The 27,473-nt window shown below is 46.8% G+C and overlaps 1 protein-coding gene across 5 annotated transcripts in view; it reads right to left on the bottom strand.

Annotated features, from left to right (window-relative positions):
- Window positions 1-27,473, bottom strand: part of GDPD4 (glycerophosphodiester phosphodiesterase domain containing 4) — a 48,222-nt gene that overhangs the window by 13,156 nt on the left and 7,593 nt on the right. For 2 of the 5 annotated variants that reach the window (XM_071766599.1, XM_071766512.1), the window contains 5 exons: window positions 17,960-18,168; window positions 15,620-15,723; window positions 14,548-14,641; window positions 6,068-6,127; window positions 4,030-4,128 (listed from right to left, as the gene is read on the bottom strand). In XM_071766599.1, the coding sequence (XP_071622700.1) occupies window positions 4,030-4,128; window positions 6,068-6,127; window positions 14,548-14,641; window positions 15,620-15,723; window positions 17,960-18,142 (540 nt within the window). In that variant the 5' untranslated portion in view covers window positions 18,143-18,168. Of the gene's footprint in view, window positions 1-4,029; window positions 4,129-6,067; window positions 6,128-14,547; window positions 14,642-15,619; window positions 15,724-17,959; window positions 18,169-27,062; window positions 27,165-27,473 lie in introns of those variants that run through there. The other 3 variants (XM_071766424.1, XM_071766677.1, XM_071766762.1) reach the window with 3 other exon arrangements.

Genomic DNA, 27,473 nt, shown 5'->3' on the forward strand with positions numbered 1-27,473 from the left:
ATTCTGCCCCTGTGCTCAGCCCTGGGGAGGCCACAGCTTGAGTCCTGTGTCCAGTTCTGGGCCCCTCAGCTCAGGAAGGAGATTGAGGTGCTGGAGCAGGTCCAAAGGAGGCAACTGGGCTGGTGAAGGGATCCAACACAGATCCTGTGAGGAAGGGCTGAGGGAGCTGGGGGTGTTGAGGCTGGAGAAGAGGAGGCTCAGGGGAGACCTCATCACTCTCTCCAACTCCCTGAAAGGAGGTTGGAGCCAGGGGGGGATTGGGCTCTTTTCCCAGGCAACTCTCAGCAAGACAAGAGGCCATGGTCTCAAGCTGTGCCAGGGGAGGTTTAGGTTGGACATTAGAAAGAATTTCTTTACTGAGAGGGTGATCAGGCATTGGAATGGGCTGCCCAGGGAAGGGGTGGATTCTCCATCCCTGGAGCTATTTCAAAAGAGCCTGGATGTGGCACTGAGTGCCATGGGCTGGGAACTGCAGTGGGAGTGGATCAAGGGTTGGACTTGATGAGCTCTGAGGTCCCTTCCAACCCAGCCAATTCTAGGATTCTATGATTCTAAGTCCAACCCCCCTGCCAGAGCAGGGTCACCTCCAGGAGGTCACATAGAAACGTGTCCGGGTGGGGTTTGGATATCCCCAGAGAAGGAGACTCCACAACCTCCCTGGGCAGTCTGTGCCAGGGCTCTGTCACCCTCCCAGTGAAAAATTTTTTCCTTGTGTTTGTATGGAAGCTCCTATGCTCAAGTTTATACCCATTGCCTCTTGTCACTGGGCATAATTGTGAACAGGCTGGAACCATCCTCCTGGCTCTCTCCCCTTACATATTTATAAACATTACTGAGCTCACCCCTCATTCTCCTCTTCTCCAAGAGCCCCTCAGCACCCTCAGCCTTTCCTCACCAGGAGATGTTCCACTCCCTCCATCCCCTTGGTGCCTCTGCCCTGGGCTCTTTCAAGCAGTTTCCTGTCATTCTGGAACAGAGAGGCCCAGAACTGGGCACAAGATTCCAGATGTGGCCTCACAGAGTACAGAGAGAGTTGAACCTCTCTCAACCTACTAGCCACCCCCTTTCTAATGCCCCCCAGGATGCCATTGGCCTTCTTGGCCACAAGGACACATTGTTGGCTCATGGGCATCCTTCCATCCACCAGCACCCCCAGGGCCCTTTCCCCTTCACTGCTCTCCCAGAACTCAGCCCCCAGCCTGTACTGGTACTTGGGGTTGTTCCTACCCAGATGTAAGACTCTACACTTGCCCTTATAATTCATTACCTTTTTCCCTGCCCAACTCTCCAGCCTGTCCATGTGAATGGCAGCACAGCCTTCTGGGGTGTCAGTAAATCCTCCCATTTTTGTGTCATCAGCAAACTTGCTGAGAAGACACTGTCCCATCATCAAGGTCATTGATAAAGATGCTGAACTGGACTGGACCCAGCACTGATCCTTGGGGGACTCCACTGGTCTCCACTCCAGCTGGACTCCACACCATTGATTACCACTCTTCAGGCTCTATTGTATAGCCAGATCTTAATCCATCTTACTGTGGATTCTTCTATCCCATATTTCCTGAGCTTGTTCACAAGGATGTTATGGGAGACTGTGTCAAAAGCCTTGCTAAGGGCAAGGCAGACTGCATCCCCTGCTCTCCCTGCATCTGCCCATTCAGTCACAACATCATAGAAGGCTATCACATTAGTCAAGCATGATTTCCCCTTGGAAAATCCATGCTGGCTACTCTTGATAACCTTCTTCTCTTCCACATGCTTAGAGATGACCTCCAGAATGAGCCACTCCATCATTTTTCCAGCGATGGAGGTGAGGCTGACTGGTCTGTAATTGCCTGGATCATCCTACTTGCCCTTTTTGAAGACTGGAGTGACATTGGCTTTCCTCCAGTCCTCAGGCACCTCTCCTGTTAGCCATGATCTTTCAGAAATGATGGAGAGTGGCAGGGCAATAACATCAGCAGCTCTCTCAATCCCTTCCATCATCAAGACTGGGCTTTGTATATTTGTGTGTGTATATATATATATATTTGTATATATTTGTTCCTTCTCCCACGTGTCACTGCCCTTTTGTTCTAGTAAACCTGTTTCAATTTCCAATTTTAAAGTCTCTCATCCTTATTTCCCTTTCATCTTCCCTTAGGAGGGGAGAGGGGGGTAATGGAGAGCAATTCTGTCTCCTGCTTTTTGGTCCATCCAGATCTGCTAAACTGGGACACGGTTAAAAACCTTGAAATGGCAGAAGGTGGGACATGAGGACACAATTTTCATTACTACTATGCCACAACCTGTAAGCATCTTCCAGGTTCACCCAATCTAAGCCAATCCAATCCCATCCAGGTAACAGTTATCTCCACACCAAGACAGCAGCTGAATCATTAAATTGATGTCAACAAACCTGAGTGATCAGATGTGGTATCTACACCTGTATGTTACTAACTATTGTGATATAAGAAAAGTAATTAAAAATAAAAAAACTATCCAGATGCAAGCCCTTCCCATTGCTTACTCCAGGCCAGATTCTCCAAGCTGGAAGGGCTGAGGAAAGCAGCAGTCATTGGGAGATGTTATTGCATGTGATACTGTCTGCCTCAGACACTTGATACCAACATCTTTGGGTCAGAAGCAGTTGCATAAACAGAGGTGCCATCTGAGATGTCCAGGATATCTGAGATAGCTTTGCAGGGCTAATGGACATGACACAGGATCTACAGGAGATGTGTGTCCTTTGGGAACATCAGCAGGAGGACACACGAAGCACCTCAAAGGGCTTGAGCACTCAAAATCATAGAATCACAGAACAGTTGGGGTTGGAAGGGACCTTAAATATAATAAAAGTAAAGAACCTGTGGGGAACACAGAGGTTCTTATGTCTCCTTCTCCTTCTCCACCTCTGTAAGGGGGAGGTGAAACCGATGGTTTCTCATTACCTTTTCCAGGGCACAGTCCCATGGTTACCAAATGTTGGAGAGTTTTTGGAAGAAAATGGACATGTGAGCAACCCTGACTACTTAGCATCAGCCAGAGTGATCTAAAGGCCTTGAGGCCCAGCTGCAAGGTTACTAAAAGATCAGCTACAGGCAAAAGGTAAGGGAGTTGGCAGCAGAAAAGAAGAATAACAGGATAGGAAAGTATCACATAGACAGCACATAAACAATTGTATTTAACCAGTTAGACAGTGCCCTGTGGCATAGGAAGAATGTGTTGTACAAACCAGCAATATGCTTATGTTATCAGCCTGTGTATAAAAGGGCTACCACTACCCTCAATAAATAGCAATACTTTGATTATATTCATCTGGGTGTTGTCCACTGACCTCCCACAACCAAACTCTGTTGAGCAGGAATTAACCCCACCCTACCAAGACCACATCTGTGACTCTTCTCCCAGTTCCTGTGCATCACTCTCCCAACATTCACAAGCAGTAAAGCACATGGAGGAGAGGTGCTGGGCCCCAGTTAAATCTGCAAGTAACCAAAGTGTTTGGGTAACCAAAGGCTACAGACTTCTTCCTACCCGATATATCTAAGGACCTGCACAGTCAAACACTAAACATCACTGGGCAGCTCTCACCTCCAGCTTCTGCCCTGCTGAAAGTTGAGTTGGATAGACCAGCCACCAGTGTTCTCCACCAAAAAGTCCCTGCAGTCTTGCCTTCAGGAGATAAAGTGCTTCTGAGTCACAGAAAACTGAAATTGGGCTTACGTTAAAGCTGACAGGTAGGAGAAAGTTTTTGTTTCAACAAGCCTACTAGCCAAAGGGGTCTGATTTACCTGCATCTGGAAATTAACAGCAGACCTACAGCATTTTTGCCAAAAAAAAAAAAAAAAAAAAGTGACGTGGTACATCATGAAACTCAACCTCAGGTCTTGGCTTTCTTCCTCCAAACAAGAAATGTTAAGTCACGGTTAAATCATGTAGTACCCTGCCAGGAAAACCCATGTAAAGAACAACCTGCATTAAAACAATTTCCAACCAATTACCACAAGTAAGATTTTTTTTTCAAACCAGCCTCCCAGCCCCTCTTACCTGGAAAGACAGACGGACAGTTTGCCATTGTTCTCCCCAGAGTAAGGAGATGATGAAGAGGGATGTGACTGAGAAGCCCAGGACAACCAAAGTCCCAATCTGGGGAGACAAAAAAGTGAAATAAATCAGCTGCAGCACTTCTGCCCTGGGTGTGTTACCCATTCCACTCAGAGGCTTATTTGAGCAGCTTGGTCTTGATAAGTTTAGGATTCATGAGCTTGACTATTCCAGTTCAGAGAGAGAGAGATTCAATGGGACTAAAACCAGATCATCAGAGCTATCCACTGGCTCTTCTGTATGGCAAGACTGATCTAAAGATTTGGGTATCCAACTCAGATCTCAGGGCTCTCTCTCTAATCACTGGAGAAAGAGAGGAATTTCCAGAGGTGAACCATTCCCACTTGGTTTATGATGGAAAAGGTCTCTCTCTCTCTCTGTAGATGGAGCCCAGATGATCAGCTTACAGGATTTACAGAATTACCTTGGTTGGAAAGCACCTTCAAAATCATTGAGTCCAATTATTAGCCCAACATAAGTCCTTAACTAAGCCATATCTCTAAGCACTATGTCTATATGACTCTTAAATCCCTCCAGGGATGGTGAGTCCATGACTGCCCTGGGCAGCTTGTTCCAATGCCTGATAACCCTTTCAGTGCAGAAATTCTTCCTAACATCCAACCTGAACCTCCCCTGGTGCAACCTGAGACCACAGAAATCCCTGACCTGCAGATGGTTTTGTTCAGTAGTGATGAATTCCACCCAGCTGTGCAGCTTCCTTATGCTCTGAGCTGCTTTGCAACAGGACTCAGCACCACGAATACTCTCATAACAAAGAGATGGGAGCTCACTTTTTAATAAAATAAAAAATTGAGGGTGTAGTTCAGTCTATTTTTCAGGTTCTTGCTCTGTGGTGATGGTTCTTGGTACATCATCTGCCTGCTGACAACTAAGTGCAAATTCTACTAGAATTGGGACCAAGGCTTTAACCAAGGCTTCAGGGACATCTTACAGAACAACACCTTAATAATCCAGCCCTAATTTCTTCCACAAAAGGATGGATTTAACTATTTAAGTCTTTAACTATTCTTCAGGGGCATCTTACAGATCAACACCTTAATAGTCCAGCCCTAATTTCTTCCACAAAAGGATGCAGCCCCATTTTTTTTTTCTTTTTACAACTTGTTCTACATCTTCCTGGTTCTGCTGGAAGCAATAGTAAAGATGACCACATTTCCATTCCTGAAATGAAGAAACAGGATCAAGTATCTACACATTCAGTTACTCCCTTCACTACAAAACTTGCCACCACATTACATTACCTCCTAGGGGCTCATTTTTTAAATGCCTCATATGACCTCAAGAACTTCTCAGGGAAGGTGATTCTAATGCACCATTTTGCAGCAACAGCTCTCTGAGGATTTGTTTCTGCACCTTCAAAACTCCTGGTGGCATTTCCCAAACCACCCAAAGATCAAAAAGCAAAACCCATGAGGATGCCTTGGAAAATCCAACCTTCTCCTCTGCAGAGACAGCAGCCACTTGCTTGACTGCTGCAGGAGTCTGCTACAGAAAATTGAGCTCTGTTCCATCTGGAAATTTTTGTCTTCCTGTCACCACATGTAGACAGAAATACCAAACACAGCCATCTTCACCTGACTGAGTCACTGAAGGCTGCTGGGGGAAAAGGTACTTTAAGGGTGATGTTATCTTAATTTAGAGGTCTGTGACCAGCAGCTGGATGTATTGCATCCTCAGAGGATTAATTTCCCTCTGATGACTGCAAAAGGTGTTCAGGTAATCAGCTCAGGTGGAAATATCATTCTTATGATACCTAAAGCCTATGGTATCTCATGGTATCTAACCATAATGGATATCTATGGATACCTTATGGCATCTAATGCCTCCTTAGATTAACCTGTTCCCTCTTTTCCTTCTCTCCCATAATCTGTTTGGGTTTTTTTTTAATCAGAGAAACACCACAGATGCAGTTGATTTAAAGCATGGATTTGAGTTACCAGAAAGCCCTGACCCTCCCCACCTTGTGACTCCAGTGCAGGTACAGCTGCTGACCTTCTGCAAGCAAACACATCGCTAGGACCTGGGAAATCAAGAAGAAATTGTTGGCATCCTGGTAGAAGATGAGGAAGCACGTTCAGTGAGGTACTTGTGGAATTATTTTGGCATTGGGAAGCCACTTTACACCAGGTCTTCCTGCACAATGCCAAGGCTGTTGGCAGGGCAGGTGTATGGAGAGTTCATTGCTAGAGTAAAAATGCTTCTGATAAAAAAGTAAAAAAAGCAAACATCAAGGCTGTCCTGCAGGATCAAAGCCCTTCCATGGGGAGGAGATAATTGGGTGCTTTGGGGTCCACACTTTTAATTATTTTACTTTGTGAGAACAACACCTGAAAGAGAACTGATGGCCAGGGCCATCTGCTATGGTCTGAACTTGTTTATTAGAGGCTTATCAACCATGAGAGAGGGGTCAGGAACTACAAAATTACTCCAAAGCACCACAAAAACACAGAGCAGACAGCAAAGGAGTCAGTGCTTCCACAGTAATCCCAGGAACCAGGAGGGACAGACACATCTCAGAACAGGGGAACAGCCTTGGAGATGGAAGCACTCCAGTGCTGGTATATTCCTTCCCCTCACTGTCATGTCTGGAACCCTTGGGAAAAATTCCTGTGAGGCACAGAGCAAACTCCAGCCAGGGAAACAAGCTAAGAGACCTCAGACAACAAGAAGCAAAGGAGGAATAAAGCCAGGCCATGGCTGATAAAGAGTTTCTTCTAATTGTCCCAAAGGTAAGCAACCAGTCATAGAATGGTTTGGGTTAAAAGGGACCTTCATGACCATCCAGTTCCAACCTCCTGCCATGGGTAGGGAACCTCTCACTAGAACAGGTTGCTCAAGCTCCATCCAACCTGGCCTTGAACACTTCCAGGGATGGAGCAGCCACAACTTTCTTGGTGGTGGTGAATACTTTTCTTACTCCCCTTTCCTTCAAGACCAAATCCTATTTGGGTAACAGCTCTAACAGTGTGGTCCCTCATGATATCCAATGCCCACTGCCAACACTGACACACAAGTAAAACCCTAGAACTGGACCCAGCATGGAAGGGGATTCTCATGAGAGCAGAATAGAGGAGGAAAATCCCCTCCCTTGACCTGCTGGCTTGACCTGATGTCAAGCTTCTCATCTATCAACACCCATCTATCAACACCTCTCCTCAGGGTTGTTCTCAATCCTTACATCTGGCCTTATGGAACTTCATCAGGTTGACATGGGCCAAAACCTGTCAGGATGGCTTCCATTCCCTCCAGCATGTCAACCACATTGCACAGCTTGGTTTCATCAGCAAACTTGTTGGGTTGCAATGAACCTGGGGATGAATTTCACCAGGAGAAGTCCCTTGCTGTAGTGAACACCCCCAGGGCTGTGCTCAGGAGTTTGAGTGCCTGGTGCAAGCTTCCCATCTACTGTAAGGGACAGATCTGGGGACAAGTATCACCAGTACTTAAAGAAAAGTATCTGTTAGTAGACACCAGTGTGCCACTGAGAAAGATCATTTATGATCCAGGTTCCTCCAGACTGGAGCACCTTGGTATTGTGTGAAAGCAGGACACAGAGCTTCAGGGGAAGGGGCTCTGCTCTCCCAAAACACAGCTACAAGGGAATGTAACCAGCTTTCCACCAGCTGCAAACATGCTCTGTTTCCAGGATCATGCTGATTTGAAGTGAGATACAAGTTCAGCAGAGAATACAGATCAGCTTTAAGTGCTTCTTGACACATTAGCCTCCTTTAATTGAATCCTCCACCCAGGACATGAGTAACCACAGGAGCAGTTCAGAGAGAATTGAATTACAACTGAAGATCTTCAGTCAGTTTTATTTAAATAAGTTGTTTTGGAAAAAAAAATAAATAAAAATTTAAAAACAGACACTTCACTCTTTTTCTGCAAGCCATGTTACACAAAGACCTGGTCCTTGCCTAAGGTACAGCCAAACACTGATTTCAAAGACCAGGCTCAACTGGACTCTCCCCTGCTACTGCAGGACAAGTTTTGTATGAATGATGCATCCCATCTAGGAATGCCATCAGAGGGTGAGCTCATTTTTTATGGATGGAAACAACATCTCATTATCACTTTACAAGAAGAGTAATCACCAGGTTTCATCCTCAGAGGGTGAAGAAAGAATTCTTGCACGTCTGGTCAGTGTGAAAGACCAAGTCTTGATGGACCAGGGAGTTGATGTGATCTGGGCAAGGTCTGTCCTCTGTGTGCAAAGTCAGCCTGAGTTTTCTATGCTTTCAATGTATCCCTGAAGCTCAACCATCAAACCACAAGCTCCCAGTTCCATCCTGCTCTTCAAAAGCTGCTTCAGGACCTGTCCAACATGCTCCTCCTTGGGGAGCAGCTGCTGCTTGCAATGTCCCAGAAGCTTGCACCTAGTGCAGGAATTCCTCTGGCAAAGAGACAACCAGCACCAGCAAGTCTGGCTCTTCCAAACTGCTTCTGGATATATCCTGGGACTGTCTACTACAAGCACACAGACACATGGGTTTAGGTGACCAAAAAGTCTGAAGAGGAGACTGAGGTAAAACACTGCCTATGACTACCTGGAAGGAAGTTGTAGCAAGGTGGGTGTTGGTCTCTTCTCTCTCTGTTGGTCCCTTCAAACAGTAGAACACGAGGAAATGGCTTCAAGTTGTGTCAGGGAAGGTTTGGATTGGATATTAGGAACAATTTCTTTCCTGAAGGGGTCGACAGGCCCTGGAATCACCACCCTTGAAGGGATTTAAAAGCTGCATAGGTGTGGTGCTGAGGGACATGGTTTAGTGGTGATTTTGGCAGTGCTGGGTTAATGGTTGGATTTGGTGTTCTTAAAGGTCTTTTCCAACCAAAATCATTCTGTGATTCTGGATGTCCAACTGTTACTGCTGAGGCCAGAGCTAAGGTCCCTCTTGTTGCCAGCCCCATCATCTCCCTGAATCTTACAGCCTCCAACATTTGCATTCTTCTTTTCTTTAGTATGAGGTGTGGAAGTGTCTCCCCTCCATCATCTGCCTGCACCGGGATAATTAAGGGATGACTCCTGGTGGAAAGAAAGATGGATTTGCTGCAAGGGGGACTGCAGCTCTGTCTCCTTCCTCTTGTGCTGGAACCAAAAAAATCCCTGCCCACAAGGTTATGCTGCAAAAGGATGGACAATAGACCTTTAACCCCACTCTTCTTAAGCATGAGAATGACACTGTGCTGGTTTCAATCTGCTGTGAGGCTTAGGCAGGCTCTGAACCTACCACCCTGAGGATATGAAGGTTGGTACTGAGCTCACCTAAAACGTCTGTTGCTTTAGGTGAACAGAATTCAGGTCCCTACAGGGGACTGGTAAAAATGCAGCAACACAAAACTTCTGTGGTCCTCAAGTCTCTCAGAGACAGAGGTTTGAGATAATTTTTTAAACTTCAGTGCCAATGGACTACCTTCAGTTCTTTCTTAGCCTACAAATGCAGAATCACAGAATTGACATAGTTGGAAAAGACCTCTAAGTCATCGCATCCAACCATCAATATCCCCCCCTGTAGAATTAATAAAATATATTTATCAATATCTGTATCACCATGCCCACTAGAACATATCCTGAAGTGCCTCGTCTACACAGTTTTCATAAATATTTTCAGGGATGGTGATTCCACCACCTCCCTGGGCAGTCTGTTCCAACACCTGACTACACTCTCAATAAAGAAATTATTCCTGATATGGGGTCTAAACCTCCCCTGGTGCAACTTCAGGCCATTTCCTCTGGTCCTGTCATTGTTCACTTGAGAGAAGAGCCCAGCACCCACCTCCCTACAACCAGGGAGTTGTAGAGAGCAATAAGGTCTCCTCTCAGCCTCCTCTTCTCCAGACCAAACATTCCCAATTTCCTCAGCCTCTCCAGACCCTTCACCAGCTTGGTTTCCCTTCTCTAAGCTCATTCCATCAGTGCCCTTCTTGTAGTGAGGGGTCCAGAACTGAACACAGTGCTCAAGGTGCATCCTCACCAGTGCTGAGTACAGGGGCACCATCACTGCCCTTCTCCTGATGGCCACACCATTCCTGATACAAGCCAGGATGCTGGTGGCCTTTTTGGCCTTTTTGGCCACTTGGGTACACTGCTGGCTCATATTCAGCCAGCTGCTGACAAGCACCCTCAGGTTCTTTACAGCTTGGCAGCTTTTCAGCCACTCCTCCCCAAGCCTTGGAGCATTGCATGGGGTTGTTGTGACCAAAGTGCAGGACCCAGCACTTGCCCTTGGTAAACCTCATATTATTGCCCTTGGCTTGCTGATCCAACCTGTCCCTTTCCAGCACTCCCAACTTGGTGTTGTCTGCAAACTTACTGAGGAAGCACTCAACCCCCTCATCTACATCACTGATGAAGATAGTGAACAAGACCAACCCCAAAAATGAGCCCTGGGGAACACCACTGGTCACTGGCTGCCATCTGGATTTAACACTTTTGACTACAACTCTCTGGGTCTGACCATGCAGTCAGATTTTAACCCAATGAAGAGTACACATGCTCATGCCATGAGCCACCAGCTTCTCTTGGAGAAGTCCAGGTAGACAATATCCACAGCTTATCCCTTGCCAGCTGGGTCATGAAATGACACCAGTTTGGTCATACAGAACCTGACATTCCTGAGCCCATGCTGGCTGGCCTTGATCTCCTGGATGTCCTGCACTAAATATGAACTGCTCCATAATTTTTCTGGGCACTGAAGTCAGGCTGACAGGCCTGTGGTTCCCGAGATCTTCCTTCTGGCCCTTCTTGTAGATGGCTGTCACACTGGCAAGCTTTCAGTCATCTGAGACCTTCCCTGTTAACCAAGACCCTTGGTAGATGATGGAGAGAAGCTTGGTGAGCTCCTCTGCCAGCTCCCTCAATAATCTCAGGTGGATCCCATCCAGAGAGTGTCCAGATGCCACAGGAGGTCATTTACTGCTTCTTCCTGGATTACTGGGGGAGTTTTGCTGCTCTCTGTCCTTAACTTCCAGCTTAGGAGGCTGAATAACCTGGAGGTGGTTGGTCTGATTAATGAAGACGGAGGCAAAGAAGGGAGAGAAAAGCAAAAAAGGGAAACCCCCTCATCAGCTGAGATCTGCTAAGATCAGCTCTGCCTTGGAGCAGCTCCATTCAACAACTCACAACACCCTGAGTGTGTTTTTCCAGAAGCCAAAACACACCTGAGCCCCTTTGAGTGTACAGTCATGAATCACCTCCTCAGAACCCTTGGAAGAAATGTGGTTGAACTGCAGAGATCAAAATATTTAGTTGGCATTTAAAGACCAAAAAAGAAAAATTTTTTCATCTCCACTGGGCATGAGCTGTTCTGCAATGAAATCCCTCAGCTGAACCTTTTAGCTCTGATGGGGATGAGAAAAGCATCTTGCAGAGTGGTCACAATGGGATTAACTGAAATTGATTGTCTGAAGAAAATAAATTACCATGAGGTTTGTGGACGGAGGGCATCTTTGTGCAGAGAGCAAACTGTTGAGCAGCTGTTTGTTCAGCCACCCATGGGGAGAAGAGTGTTTGCTTCAGTGGCTCATAGTAAGATCATGGAGGAAGACATGAGGGCTCTGGTTGGGTGTCATCATTAAAGAAGAGGTTATGGTACTCACAGACAAAACCAGACCAGCCACTGATTGCTATAAAATCTCTCTGCTCCAGAGGGCCACCAGAATACTCAGTTTTCTGATGTCACGGGCTGCTGATACAAAACATCACAAGGGAACATTCCCCAGGTGAAGATTCCCAGTCTTTCCTGCAACAGCACAGGGATAAATCTTCATCCAACACTGTTCAACTAGAACGTGGGCTGTCAGTCAGCGTTGGGGCAACCATTTGGTCTGAAATGTGTTAGAGAGATCCAGCACCCAGAGTGACAGATTTAGTTAGATGTGGAAGGGCTGAGCTGCACTTAGTAGCCTGTGAGGATGTTAAGTCCTCTGCTAGTTACTCAAAGGCTACAGTGAAAGGCCAAACACTGTGATGGGGAAGCTCTTGGAGCAGTGATGGGAGGGGTGGTTCCATGCAAAGTCCTTCTCTGAAAGGAGCTCTGCTGGGATGAGCATGGCCAAGCCACAGTTGTTGTCACAAGCTCCTGCAGGCAGGCATGTGACCATCACATAACCCTGAGTGCTTTGACATAGTGGGAGCATGAATCATAAAATCCTGGTTTGGGTTGGAAGGGACCTTCAAGATCATTGAAAGGAAACTTCAAGATCATCTGGTTCCAACCTCCTGCCTCCCACTACACCAGGTCTCTCAAAGCCTCATCCAGCTTGGCCTTCAGCAGTTCCAGGCATGGGACATCCACAACTTCCTGGTGGTGGTAAATACTTTCCTTGCTCCCCTTTCCTTTAAGACCTAATCCAGTTTAGGTAACAGCTCTGACAGCCTGGTCCCTCATGGCATCCTATGCCCACTGCTCAGCACAGATGCCTGGAACAATCATGCCAAATGAGACATGAAGCCATGGAGATGCAACCAAGCAGGGCAAGTGCCCTTAGAAATATCCAATAGCTTTGGGTGGGTCACTTAACAGCTTTGTGAAAGTGAGGAGCAAAAGGACCTTCACCATAGGGCTGTCCCCACAGCAGAGGTGTTTCTCTTGGAGGACTTGTCTGATAGCACCCAGACTCCTTGTATTCTTTCAGGTTTCTCTGTGTTTCACCCTCCTGAGGAAGGCAAGTGCTGTTATTTGCCTCATTAAACAGAACAGAAATGCTGAGGTGAAGAGGATGTGTCTACACAACACAGAGTGGGATCAAGACTGAACTGAACCACACAGGACACCAATTTCACCTCAAATTTCCATCTTCCTTTCTGGCTTCACTTTGCCCACCACCTGCCCTAAGAGCTTCCAGCTGTCACATCACTGCTGCCAAAACCATGAAACTCCTCACAGAAAGTCCACTGCTTACACAGTGGCTGATGTTTAGATCCAGACAGGGCATGACTGAGCTGACACACCAGCTCCAGGTATCTTACTGCTCCTCAAGCCCAGAAAATCCTACAAACTCCTTTTCTAGCACATGCTATGATGATGGGTTAGTCTGATCCTGAGGCTGGCTCCAGATCCACAGACTGCTGAGCTAAGGTCATAAAGGTCTCCACATCACCCAACCATCTCTGGCAAAGCTCTGAGTTCACAGAGTAGCTTTCCAACCACCCACACTGTCCCGTGGCCACTGGGAAAGCCTGGTGGGCTTTGCTGAATGATACATCTTGAGCCCTAGAGCCACCAGGGTGTAAAAAAAAATCCTTGTAATTAAAGACTGTTGTTTGTCCTACTCAGAGCCAAGTTAGTCCACAGCTTTTATGATGCCATTGATCACTGTGAGCGTGGCCAAGCAGTTATTGTATTTATCTCACTGGTTTTTATTGCTTGCACTGGAATAAAACCACTCTTTATCTGCCCTTCAGCAGAGACAAAGGACCCCAGAAACCTGTTGTGTGAGACACCAGGTGAACAAAGCAAACAGAGATTCCCTGCCATGAGCAATTTAGAGATTGATTATATGATGACACATCAGGGATTGGGTAAGAACAGCAGGAACTGATGATAAAAACTGGTTGTCTTGGTCACAGAGGTGAGTGAAAGCCACAGCCTCACCCTCAGCACCTGGGATTTCAAAATGAAAGTTGGGGTAGGCTGGAGAATAAACATGGACTCTAGTCCCTGGACTTTAAGGGATTTCTTAGCCTATAGCTCTGGATGTACAGTGTGGAAAACCAGATGCAGATCTGTCTTTAGTTGGGGGGGTCCCTTTGAGAGAAAAAATGTCTAAGTAGAAATTTTAGGAGCACTTGCATTTGCTGTGCTTCCAGTCCCCAAAGCAGACAGCTTTGGTCAGAAGCCTACAGAAATATTCTCAGGAATTGGAAAAGTAAAGATTTTGGGAACATTGGCTCTTTGGGTATGAACTTCAGCAGCGTTTTGTGACCCCATCTGTAGTCTCTCCCTGAAGAAAATCTCTCCAGCAAAGCATAGTGAGTCAAGGAAGCTTCAGTGATAATGTTCACCTTCTTCTAATGAGCGTTTTGATGCAGGATTAGAGGAATAACTCAGCTTTGATGAGGTATCACCACTGCTTTGTGACTCAGAGCCATGTACTTCCCTACTGTCAGAACAAAAATCTTTGTTTCCTAGATGCAGCCACTGCTGGAATATCTTGGCTTGCATTCGAGGAGACACTGGACAGCTTCATGGAAGGAAAATCATCAAAAGAAAGCACAGAAACTACATCTGGCTCAGAGAACCCCATACTGAAATTGCTCATCTGCAGGCAGACATGGAGAGAAAATACCATAAACACTCACGTTCCCAAACTTCCACAGGTATCCATTGTCTAGGGATCATCCAGGGGGCTAGACTGAGCTTTGGTCTGATCCATGAAAACCATCCCTGTTTTCTTTTTAGGACTATAAATCATGGTCAGCTTACAAGGAACTTTACTTACCAATAACAGGGCGATGTACACAAACAAGATTGCAGCCACAATCAGGAGAACGAGGGACCAGAGAAACCAGAAGCCCAGGTTCCCATAGTTATACCTAAAAAACCAATAAAATAGTCTAATAATGTTTGTGTTGAACCCATGGACTGGAGAGGAGCATGTTCCTTGAGATTTTTAATTTTTCAAAGTGATAAAACGAAGAGATAGGGAGGACTAAACCCACCCTAAACCATGCAAAAGTGGTTAAAAGCCTCTTCCCAAAAATCTATGATTATGCTAGACAAATACCCCAATGTGCTGGGGTGGTAAAAAGCAGGAGTAACCTGATGGCCTTGCCCCAGAGAGCTCCCAGTCTGTCTGTAAGACACAGGACGTGGCTGCAGACAAAGCAGCAGCCTTGGGCCAGAGTAAGAGGACAAGGCCTAGAGCCCACCTTGGCTACTGGTGTAGGGCAATGCAGAAAAAAGGGGATTTGAGTCAGGTTTTGAAGGAGAAAATAGCCAGAAAGCTGGAGGAGCTGCAGAGGGGTTGCCCCAGGAGAGAGAGAGAGAGAGAGGGAAGTTTTACTCTTTACTCAAAGACTTAATACGGATGCATGACATGATTACATCTTTCCTCCCCAAAATACTGTGGTTTAATATAGGTTTAGAAGTCAGATTTGAGTAGCTGTTGATGATGTTCTGCTGGTTATTTCTTGCCTGGGAACATGCACTTCTCTTTAGGTGGGATAACTGGTGCAATGCCACTACATTTCTCCAGGGGGAATGGGGTTGGAGGGGAAACCCAGAGAAGAAAAGAGCTATTTACTCTCCTTCACTCACATTTTTTGTGGTGATGATTCTCTCTGTCCTCCCAAATTCACACTTACAGCTAAAAATTGTAGCCAAGAAAAGGGCAGAGCCTCAGCACCTCTGAAGTCACTGGTGCTGAGGATGCTGTAACCAAGAGTTTAAGGAGCCAAATCTTTAGCTCGTGGCTCAAGTGTCAGTACAGGTGCTGGGGTGCTTATCTCTTCTGGGGTGCTTATCTGGGAACCTGCCTAAGGAGTAGGAGAGGAGGAAAAGATGGTACTTACCAGTCAAAGTTATTGTAGTCATTTTTTGCTTCACAGCACAGGTACAAAAAGACCAGAGAAAGGCAGAAAGCTCCAACTAGCAATGGGAAAAACAAACATTCCCGCTGGAGAAGGAGAGGAAGGACAAGTGGTCAGAGCCTTGTCTACTGCAAAGCAACCAAAATAAAGAGCAGATACTTTTAGGCTGTCCCTAAAACACATGGCTTAGTGCTGGACATCCTGAAGAAGATATGGAGAGGGCTTCCCTCCTTTCCCCTTGTGACCAGGGGAAAGTTCTCCAAAGCTCTGCAGTTTTTATTGTCATGGAAAAGACCTCCTGAACAACCCCAGTACAAGTTAAAAGTTGGTCTGTTGGAAAGCAGCTCTGGGGAAAAAGACCTGGGAGTCCTGGTGGACAACAATTTGCCCTGGAGGGCCAATGCCTGGGGTGAATTTTAAGAAGAGTTTGGGCAGCAGGACAAGGGAGGTTCTTCTCCCCCTCTACTCTGCCCTGGTGAGGCCTGACCTGGAGCACTGGGTGCAGTTCTGGGCTCCTCAGTTGAAGAAGGACATGGAATTACTGGAAAGAGTCCAGAACAGGACATCCCTGAGATGATGAAGGGACTGGAGCATCTGCCCTATGAGGAAAGGCTGAGAGAGCTTGGGCTGTTCAGCTTGGAGAAAAGGATGCTAAGGGGGGATCTCATAAATATTTATAATATCTAAAGGGTGGGTGTTAGGAGGATGAGGCCAGGCTCTTCCCTTTGGTGTCCAGTGACAGAACAAGGGGCAATGGTCACAAACTGGCACACAGGGAATTTAACCTGAATATGAGAAAATATTTCTTGACTCTGAGGGTAACAAAGCACTGGAACAAATTGCCCAGGGAGGTTGAGTCTCCATCCCTGGAGACATTTAAAACCCACCTGGGTTTGTTCCTGAGTGCCCTAGGGGATCCTGCTCCAGCTGGGGGGTTTGACAAGATGATCTCCAGAGGTCCCTTCCAACCCCTGACATTCTGTGATTCTCTGACTTTACAAGGACTTTACTGCACACCCATCGCAGATTTTACTTCTTTAATTTAATCCATTAATGACTGAGATGTTTCACTGGTCAGGAGGGTTTGGAGCAAGGTCCTTTCCTGCCACCACGTTTCTTAGCTGCACAGTGGCACAGACAAACTGACCCTGCCATGGAAACATTGATATATCAAGCACAATTCTCCCCCTCTACTCTCCTCTGGTGAGATGTCCCTGCAGTTCTGGGTCCAGTTCTGGGGTGCCCAACACAAGAAGGACATGGAGCTGTTGGAGAAAGTCCAGAGGAAGGCCACAAAAATGGTCCAAAAGCTGAAGCATCTCTGCTCTGGGGACAGGTTGAAAAGAGTTGGAGAAGAGGACACTCTGGGGAGACCTTAGAGCACCTTCCAGTACCTGAAGGGGCTACAGGAAAGCTGGGAGGGGTTTTTTACAAGGGCCTGGAGTGATAGGACAAGGAAGAACGGTTGAAAACTGAAAGAGGGGAGATTTCAACTAGGCATTAAGAAGAAATTCTTTCCTGTGAGGGTGGTGAGACACTGGCACAAGTTGCCCAGAGAAGCTGTGGCTGCCCCATCCCTGGAAGTGTTTAGGGCAAGGTTGGACGGGACCTGGAGCAACCTGGTCTAGTGGGAGATGTCCCTGCCCATGGTAGTGGTGGTGGACCCAGATTATCTTTAAGGTCCCTTCCAACCCAGACAATGCTACAATTCAAAACTCATAGAATCATAGAATCATAGAATTGGCTGAGTTGGAAGGGACCTCAGAGATCATCAAGTCCAACCCTTGATCCACTGCCACTGCAGTTCCCAGCCCATGGCACTCAGTGCCACATCCAGGCTCTTTTGAAATATCTCCAGGGATGGAGAATCCACCCCTTCCCTGGGCAGCCCATTCCAATGCCTGATCCCCCTCTCCATCAAGAAATTCTTTCTAATGTCCAACCTAAACCTCCCCTGGCACAACTTGAGACCATGGCCTCTTGTCTTGCTGAGAGTTGCCTGGGAAAAGAGCCCAACCCCCCCCCCCGGCTCCAACCTCCTTTCAGGGAGTTGTAGAGAGTGATGAGGTCTCCCCTGAGCCTCCTCTTCTCCAGCCTCAACACCCCCAGCTCCCTCAGCCCTTCCTCACAGGATCTGTGCTGGATCCCTTCACCAGCCCAGTTGCCTCCTTTGGACTCTTCCCCTTAGAGCCCAATCTAACAATCCAACAGATCTTGGTGGGCTCCAAATGATGATGAGATGCCTCTGACACATGACATCAGCTTGAACTGACTTTTCCCTTCACATAACTCAATGCCTGGGGGGTTTTGGAGTTAATTTACCATCTTGCAGCAGCACTTCCCAGGCTCAGTCCTTCTGCGCTGGTACCGCTTCCAGCGGCAGCTGTAGAACCCGGCCAGGCAGGAGATGAAGGGTTGGTGCTCATATCTCTGCAGCAAACGTCGTCTCACCACCTTCAGCTTCCCAAATTTGAGCCTCTTGAGGCTGGTGGAACTGGCCTCCATCTGAGTGGCTTTATCTCATCTTCCTCCTGAAAGAAGATGACAAGTTTCGTGTGGAACTGTAAATTTCCGTCCCTTTTGGGGAAGCTTTTTGTATAAGAAGATGAAAAAAAAAAAAGATTTCTCAAGAGGATGTTGCACCCAGCAGGAAGGGGTGCTGAGGACACTCCACCTCATTTAATATAAACCCAAGTGAGATGTCTAAGACAAAAGCATGGTCACTGCAAGTCCCTTCATTAGTCGGTGGTGCTCCTGGTTGTGACTTAGATGCTCTGAATCACCTCTCAGGGCACCTCTGCCTCCCTTGGACTACACAGAGAGCTCTGGAAAATGAAATCACTGACTTGAACACTCCACACAGGTTCCCAAGTTATCATGAAATGGTTTGGGATGGAAGGGATAGACCAGGTTGCACAGGGTCCTCTTCAATCTGGCCAATCTGAATTGTGTCAGATGAACCTGAGCCTGGGCCTAGCTGTGGGAATTGATTCAACATCACTGTGGCCTGCCTGAAACTTGCTACTAGTTTAACTACTCCAGGTAGGAAAGGGAATAAACTCTCCAGGTAAACTTCCCTAAATACAATTATTTCCTGACTGAAATAGCTTTACCCGGCACAGATTTTCTAAAAACAATTGCTATCAAGACACAGGAGATCTCTTCATAATCAAGATTCTGAAAAAACAACATCTTGGTGGTAAATTGAAACTGTTGTCAAGACCACAAGAAAAATTTAGGCAAAAAAAAAAAAAAAAAAAAAAAAAAGGACTTGTGAGGGCATACAAAGGAGCATCATCATCAGCACCTCTTTAGATTTCAGGGCTAGGCAGAAACATTTTTCTGTTGCATAAGAAGGTGCCACATCATATCCTGGAGTTCACACCAACCATGTTCAAATTTAGGATGTCTGGCTGCAAAGTCTCATCTTAGGACACAAATTTCCCTGATTTATGTGATGTAATAACAGGCACTTAAGAAAAAGAATGAACAATTTGATGTATTAATTACCTAGAGGAAACACACACATAAATTGTCTGCAAATAACTCCCAGCCCAGTGTGTCTTTGTGGAAATCAGTGGATAAATCCATGTAAATTCACACTTCCAAGAAACTGCTCAGCTTGCAGAAAGCACAAATAAAACAGAGACATAAGACACAAATTAATATTGAGGTGACACATCCCTGATACCTATTCTAAATATCCCAGCCAATTGGCAGCTGGAGTGCAAGGAGAAAGGATGGAAATGAAACAAAGAATCACAGAATGGTTTGGGTTGGAAGGGGAATTAAAGATCACCCAGTTCCAACCTCTGCATGGACAGGGACCCCTCCCACAGCCCAGGTTGCTCCAAGCCCCATCCAGCCTGGGCTGGGACACTGCCAGGGATGGGGCAGCCACAGCTTCCTTGGGCAACCTGGGACAGGGGCTCACCACCCTCACAGGAAAGAATTTCTTCCTAATATCTAGCTTAAATCTCCCTTCTTCAAGTTTTAACCCATTTCCCTTCTCCTCTCCCTACCCCCCCGTGTCCAAAGCCCTCCCCCAGCTTTCTTGGAGCCCCTTCAGATATTGGAAGGTTGCTCTGAGCTCACCTGGGAGCCTCCTCTTCTCCAGGCTGAACAACCCCAATCCCTCAGCCTGGCTTCCCAGGGAGCTGCTCAGCCCTCTGAGCATTTCAGTGGCTCCTCTGGACACCTTCCAGGAGCTCTGTGTCCTTCTGATGCTGGGGACTCCAGAACTGGACACAGGACTCCAGGTGAATGAAACAAAACGGGGGTTCAGTTTGGACCATTACTGCAATTAAGCAGTACCCAAGCATGCCATGTCCTGAATGCTTCCCTAAAACAGACGTGTCTGTCCCTCCAGGACACTCAGAGAGAATCCCACACGTTTGGCTATGGTGGGGTCAAGCCACCCCCAGAAGCTCAGCAGTATCAGATCTGGGCATCAGGAGGTCATCCCGTGATAAAAAATTGATGCCAGTCTCATGTAGCAAGATGGTGCCCCTGCTCTTAAATTACCCAAAGCACAGACAGGGGGTGGGCATTTTGCCACCAGCGAGTGGTACAGGTGACAACTGTGACAACTGATCCTGCTGTCTTCAGCAGCCTTGCAGAAACCCAGCCGCATCTTTCTGAATATATTTAAATGCTCTACCAGAAGGGTGTAACTCACCATGGGGCTGCAGTGCTGGTTACCACCTAGGAGGTTCCCTAAACCCCCATCACTGAATCACAGCACCTATTCTTGCCCAACCCTTCTCCTTCAGCAAAAAGAATTCAGATGCTGGGCCAAAACCATCATGTTTGCTGGCAGAAGGTCAGGAGGTTCATTGCTGACATTCCTGGTGTGGGCACGAGGCTCACACATCAATATTTACCTCTGAGCACTGAGGAATTGACAGGAAAACAGAGATAATGGAGACCTCGAATCACTGTTTGCTCCATCTGGCTGGTGCCAGGTGGTAAATCTGGGTTAGTCATAAAAATTGCCAGTGATGGGGATCCTACCAGCTCCCAGGACAGGCTGATCCAGTCCTAACCAGCTTTAACATTAAAGTTTTTTCCCAGAGCTTCATGTCCAGTTTAATCCCACTACTTCATCTGCTACTCATGGTGGATATAAAGAACAGCTTTGGACTTTCCTCGGTTATATATCTCACAAAACTATGGATGTGTTCCCCTAAACCCTTTCTAGACTGAACAAGCCCAGGTTTTCTAGTGTCTCCTTGTAGTTCATGCTTTCTCCTTCTCAGAGCATCCTTCTATGATGACCACAGTCCCCTGCTATTTGGGATTTTCCTTGCATTTCCCATGTTTTTTGGCAGGTAGTAGCCATATCAGGATGTGATGAACAACCCACAGCCCCTCCAGGGCAGATCTGTCCATCCATAGCACTGGTCACTCTTGCAGCATCCCATTTCTCCCATGTATCAAACATCATCTGGCTCTGGTCATCTGAATCCCTCAGTGGCAAGGAAAAGGTGATTTCAGCTTTTTGCACCAGGGCACATAAGAACTTCTCTGTATTGAGGGATTTCATGAACTCCAGCCTTCATCTTCCCACACAAGCCATCTCCCCAAGCCCAGGGCATTTGAAAGAGGGGCTGGGAAGGGAGGAAGAGAGAAACTCACCACCTCCACCAACCCCTGATCTTCTCACAAACATCAGACTTGCCAAAGACAAGAAAAAACCTTCATCTCCCACATCTTCTGAATCCCCCAAGGACCACATTGCCCAGGATGCTTAGGGTACCAGATAAATAAGCAGCCTTGTTAAACTTTTCATATAAAGAAGCAAAGAGCATAACCTGTCCCCTGCTTGGGGCTCTGGCTTCTGCTGGTGCAATATCCAACCCTCCCTCTTCCTTGACCTGTAGGTTCAACAAGGCCAAGTGCCGGGTCCTGCACTTTGGCCACAACAACCCCATGGGGAGCTCCAGGCTGGGCACAGAGTGGTTGGAGAGCAGCCAGGCAGAGAGGGACCTTGGAGTTTGGATTGACAGGAAGCTGAACAGGAGCCAGCAGTGTGCCCAGGTAGCCAAGAAGGCCAATGGCATCCTGGCCTGGATCAGGAACAGCGTGGCCAGCAGGTCCAGGGAAGGGATTCTGCCCCTGTGCTCAGCTCTGGGGAGGCCACAGCTTGAGTCCTGTGTCCAGTTCTGGGCCCCTCAGCTCAGGAAGGAGATTGAGGTGCTGGAGCAGGTCCAAAGGAGGCAACTGGGCTGGTGAAGGGATCCAGCACAGATCCTATGAGGAGAGGCACAGATCCTATGAGGAGAGGCAACTCTCAGCAAGACAGGAGGCCATGGTCTCAAGTTGTACCAGGGGAGGTTTAGGTTGGACATTAGAAAGAATTTCTTGATGGAGAGGGGGATCAGACATTGGAATGGGCTGCCCAGGGAAGGGGTGGATTCTCCATCCCTGGAGATATTTCAAAAGAGACTGGATGTGGCACTGAGTGCCATGGGCTGGGAACTGCAGTGGGAGTGGATCAAGGGTTGGATTGATGATCTCTGAGGTCCCTTCCAACCCAGCCAATTCTATGATTCTATGATTCTTCTGCCCAGAGACCTTATCCCAGTTCATCCAGGACTCAGCTGAAAGAGCTACCTCACCCAGCTGCTCCTCTGCACCTTGCAGAGTGTCAAAGCATCCCAGAGAGGCAATAAATCCAGACACAACTTGTATTTTTGAAAACAGATGCTTTCTGACATATCTCCACTCAAGTGAATGGTAATATCTTGTTCTACATGAGAAAATCTGGCCTGCTAAGGAGATACATGGTCCCCAGAGGCAAATTACTCTTAGGTCAGTGACATTAAGCTGAAGTTACAATGTGTTGTTACTTCAGGAGCATTTCAGGACCTTGGAGTCTGGAAGGCTCTTTCTACCAGGAGGAGAAGGTACAGGTGGGGTACAGGAGCTTTTTGATGCCATGCAGTATCTGAATGTACATCAGAAACAGGACAAGCAGCAGGAGGAAGCTGTTATGACCATGGTGCAACCCTTTTCCTTTTCTTTGGGATGCCAGGGCAAGTTATCCATCCTGGGCTCACACCTCAGAGCTTTCAGTGCCCAAAGGGGAGACCCTGTCCAAGAACTGACCCCACACAAAGTCCTTGCCAAACCTTGGTAAATGGCACTTTTGAGGTTTAAGCTTAGGCAGCTGAGTTCACAGATTCTGTTCTCAGAAAAATAATTCTATAGAGCTGTCTGTAAGAAAGAGCCTTTTACTCTCTCCCATCCTTTATCAGCATCTGATTTTCCTCTCTGATGTGATCTGACCAGGGAGTGAGAGCTACTGAGGATGAAGCCTTCTCTGCTCAAAAGAGAGCAGAGTGTCTGTGCACAAAGGACCTGGCAGTCACCTTTCAGGAACAGAACCAGAGACAGACAGAAGCTAAAGACCAGGGAAGCCAACAAACCCATTTTAACACATCTGCTGAGCTCAGCAAACTCTCCTCCAAAGCAGAAACCACCCTGCCAAGCTCCAGATCATGACTTGACCCATGGCTTCTCCTGCTGCCTCCGGGTACAGGGCTCACCTAGAAACTGGGAGCCTTTGAGCCACTCTGTCCCACAGTTATGGGGAACTGAGAAATGAAGGCACTAGGAGAAGACAGTGCTTGTGTGTAGATGCAAAGGAGAGAGATGACAGGGATCAGGAAAACCACAGAATCAGAGAGTCACAGAAAGTGAGGGGTTGGAAGGGACCTCAAAAATCATCAAGTTCAATCCCCCTGCCAGAGCAGTGTCACCTACAGCAGGTGACACAGGAACACATCCAGGTGGGATTTGAATGTCTTCAGAGAAGGAAACTCTACAACCTCCCTGGGCAGCCTGGGCCAGGGCTCCATCATCCTCACAGGGAAAAAATTCTTCCTTATCTTTATCATAGAATCATAGAATTGGCTGGGTTGGAGGGGACCTCAGAGATCATCAAGTCCAACCCTTGATCCACTCCCACTGCAGTTCCCAGCCCATGGCACTGAGTGCCACATCCAGTCTCTTTTGAAATATCTCCAGGGCTGGAGAATCCACCCCTTCCCTGGGCAGCCCATTCCAATGCCTGATCACCCTCTCCATAAAGAAATTCTTTCTAATGTCCAACCTATATGGAACCATTCATGCTCCAGTTTAGAACCATTGCCCCTTGTCCTATTGTTAGTCCCCAGCTCAGCATATATTTGGGAGACTTCACTCTGAAGGCAGTAGGAAGGGTAAATCATAGAATCACAGAATAGTTTGGGTTGGAAGGAACACTTAAAGTTCATCAATTCCCCCTGCAGTGAGCAGAGACACCTTCAACTAGACCAGGTTGCTCAGAGCCCCAGTAAATGTTCCCAGGGATGGGACATCCACCACTTCTCTGGCCAACCTGGCTTGGTGTTTCACCACCCTCAGTGTACCAAATTTCTTCCTTATTTCAAGTCTGATTCTCCTCTTTATCAGTTTAAAACCATCACCCCTTTTCCTATCACTACAGGCCCTGCTACATGCTTGTCCCCATCTTTCTTAGAGGTCCCCTCTGTGGACAGAGGAGGGAAACACCAAACCTGAATCCATTCACCATGCAAAGAGCAAGCAGGAAAACCAACAGCAGGAAAGAAAAGTTTGGGACCTTACCAAGTGAACCATGAAAGCAGTACCATGCTTTTTGGCTCCATAAACCCAAGAGATCTCAGGTCTTTCCCTTGCCAACAGAGACTTTGTTTGTTCCCAGATAAGAGCCTCCAGGATGCTAAAGGGCTTCTTGTTTTCTACTGCTTGACAGTGATGAAAAGCATAAGAAACAGGCCCAGGGGGTGATGGAGGAAGGAGCAGGGGAGAAAAAGCAGAACAGATTCAGCTGCACAGGCTGAATGCAGAAGATGCTGCAAGCTGAGCCTGCTTGAGGCCAGTGCATGAGCAAAGAGAGAGTGTTCCCATTTTTTTGGTGCTTAGAGTTGGGGTATCCATCTTTTGAAGGGTAAACAGGTACAGCAGCCAAATCTGGCATTGCCCTATAGCTTTTTTGTTTGTTTGTTTTGTTTAGGTTTGTTTTTTTTTCCTTTCTCCTCCATCTACCCAGCTTTCTCCCACACAATCTCAGGTATCACAAACACTTCCCAGTCAGCCGCAAGGAGACAACTGGAAAAACAGAACAAAACAAACAAACAAAACCCAAAACCAACAACAAAAAAACCCCAACCAAACAAAAAAAAAACATGGGGACCAGCAGCCAAGGGACATGGGAATGGTAATTTCTCAGCATCTGGGCATGGCCATCTTGCCCTGAGCATCTTCATGGCACAGGAAGGCAGCAGACAGGCCTGATGCTCACTTTGTTCATATCACCATTTCCAAGGGATTTGGAGAGAAAGTGAAACCCATGCCAGAAGGAAAAGGTGCCTTGAGCCTTTGCTGAGTCTCTCCAGCATCTGCAGCTCCTTTGTGTGCAGATTTCTGGTGCCATCATAGCACTCTTTGAGGCATCATTTCCTGCACTTCCGCCTGAAAATCTTCCGCCTGAAAATCTTCCACAGCATTGCACCAACAGATGCCAAAGAATAAAATAAACCTCTTGGCAAGCTGCTGGTTGATCACCATCACCACGAGCCACATGCAGATCTTGTACCAGTCAGAAAAGCTCAGGAAAAGCATCCCTTAAATCTGCATTTCTGCCCAAGGCTCCGGATCACAGCCTGGGATCTCCCTTACTTCACCATCATCTGCCTTAAGTTTCTTTCTCAGGGCATTACTGAGGTTTAACACAGGAAATGAAAAAGGATCAAATAAAATAAAGCTAATCATAAGCTCCTTGTGATGGGGTATATACTTTATATCCTTCCCTTTCCAAGGCAGTTAATAATTCTAATTCATCACTAAGACTTCCAACAGTTTCTTTATAAGCCCCAATTATCCTTTGCTTCTGTGTGGGATCCCAGGGAGTATGTGAAGCCTGGGACAAACAGGGACAAAAAGTGTGTCTCAGGAATTGATCAGCTGCCAGCTTTGAGGTTAAAATCCATTAGCACAGAGAAATAACAGGGGCTTAACACAGGGAATAACGAATGAACGTGGAAGGAGAAGGGGGGAACAAGGAGTTTCTGCTGGGAACAATATTTCTCCAATTCTTTTGTCATAGTACAGCCCCAACAGGCTGTGGTTTCCAAAAGTGATGGGGAGGTTTCCACTAAGGTTTCTGCCCTGTGTTTTGTAATATGCCACCACATTCTGAGCACTCATGAATCATTAAACACATTTCAGCTAAATTAACCTACAAATACAACCAAAATCCTGCATTTATTAAGAATTCACAGGGACTTATCCCCATCACAGAAGGGACAGACATTGAGCAGGAGCTGTGCTGGCAATGGTTGATGTGTTCCAGTGTTTGCTGAGCCCAGGATTTATCTGTGGTTGCATTTAAATGTTTTCAGACAAGATCCTAGGAGGCAAACAAATGATTTGGTGGGGAAAATTTGATACCTCCCCTCTTTGAGGAACCCTCATTGCTGGGCATGAGTGATATGGGGTTGGTAACACCCTTGCCAGCCCCAACTTCTACACATACAGTGAATAAGTCTCATTCCAAGGTGAGATCTATTCACCTTGATAAAAACCATACAGTGGCCATGAGAATTCAGGGTAGAAAAAGCACCTTAAGCCCTGGCTTTATTCCATCAAGGAAATAAAGCTCCAAAACTGAACTCCATTTCACACAGATCACTTTTTCCTCTCCCCCAAAATCACTCAGTGTCTCTCTACTCCTTCAAGGTACTTCTGTCATGTTTGTCCCTGGTGCTGATTCACTGCCCACAGCTGCTTCCACAAATCTTGCTTCATCATAACCACCATCATTAGAAATTACAGCTGGTTTTCTTCATCTTCAAAGCACTTTTTTGGCTCCATTAACAAATGTGTGCCCAGGAAATCACTGGCCAACCCTCAGAGCATTTACAGTGGGGCTCCAGCAAATGCTTTCATTCTTTTTTGTGGAAACAGACAAGGGGGAATCATCGTGTTTATAAAAGGGTCTCATGTCACTACAATAGATTTTTCCCTCTTGCTTGCTAGGAGCAAAATGAATGTTTTGAATAAAGCTGATGAATAATAGCTTTAAAAAAAATTAATTAAAAAAAAGAAGCAAAAGAAGGGGTGGAGAAAGATTTCTCCCAAATGCCACGTCTCTGGCTGGACTCAGGCATCTTCCTGTCCACTGTTATTTCTCAGAAACCTCCTGAAAGGCCAAAGTGGTTTCAGTTCTGTGGAGGTTTCCCTGCCACCAGCAACCCCCCCGTTGCAAGGAGCAAAATCCCAGACAGGGACAATTTTGGATAGGGAATTCTTCCATTGAGGAGGAACAGGAGGCTATTCCATCTGGCTTTAAATTATCCTTTGCCTAAGAGCTTCTTTCTACAGGGGTCACCCCACCTACCTTCTAGAGAGGTCCTCACAGCCTGTTCTGCTCCTCTTCTGGGATTCAGTTGCCCAACTGTCCCTGTAAAACGTTTGCAGCTCCCCTGATTCCTTCTAGAAAGCCCCAACTGTCATCCCAGGAACTGCCACTGCTCTATTCCACCAAAGGTCCCCAAATGGCCACCACAGCCACCAGTCCAGCCTGCCTGGTGGCCACCAGACCATGCCAGTCCTGGGTCTCCATAGTCCCAAGGACTAAAGCTGATGGATAAAAGCTGATGGACAAAACCTGATGGACAAAAGCTGATGGACAAAAGCTGATGGATAAAACTTGGTGGACAAAACCTGATGGACAAAAGCTGATGGATAAAACTTGATGGACAAAACCTGATGGACAAAACCTGATGGACAAAAGCTGGACTAAAGCTGA

This window comes from Heliangelus exortis, chromosome 1 (genome assembly GCF_036169615.1).
Source record: "Heliangelus exortis chromosome 1, bHelExo1.hap1, whole genome shotgun sequence".
In the NCBI taxonomy this organism is placed as follows: Eukaryota; Metazoa; Chordata; class Aves; order Apodiformes; family Trochilidae; genus Heliangelus; species Heliangelus exortis.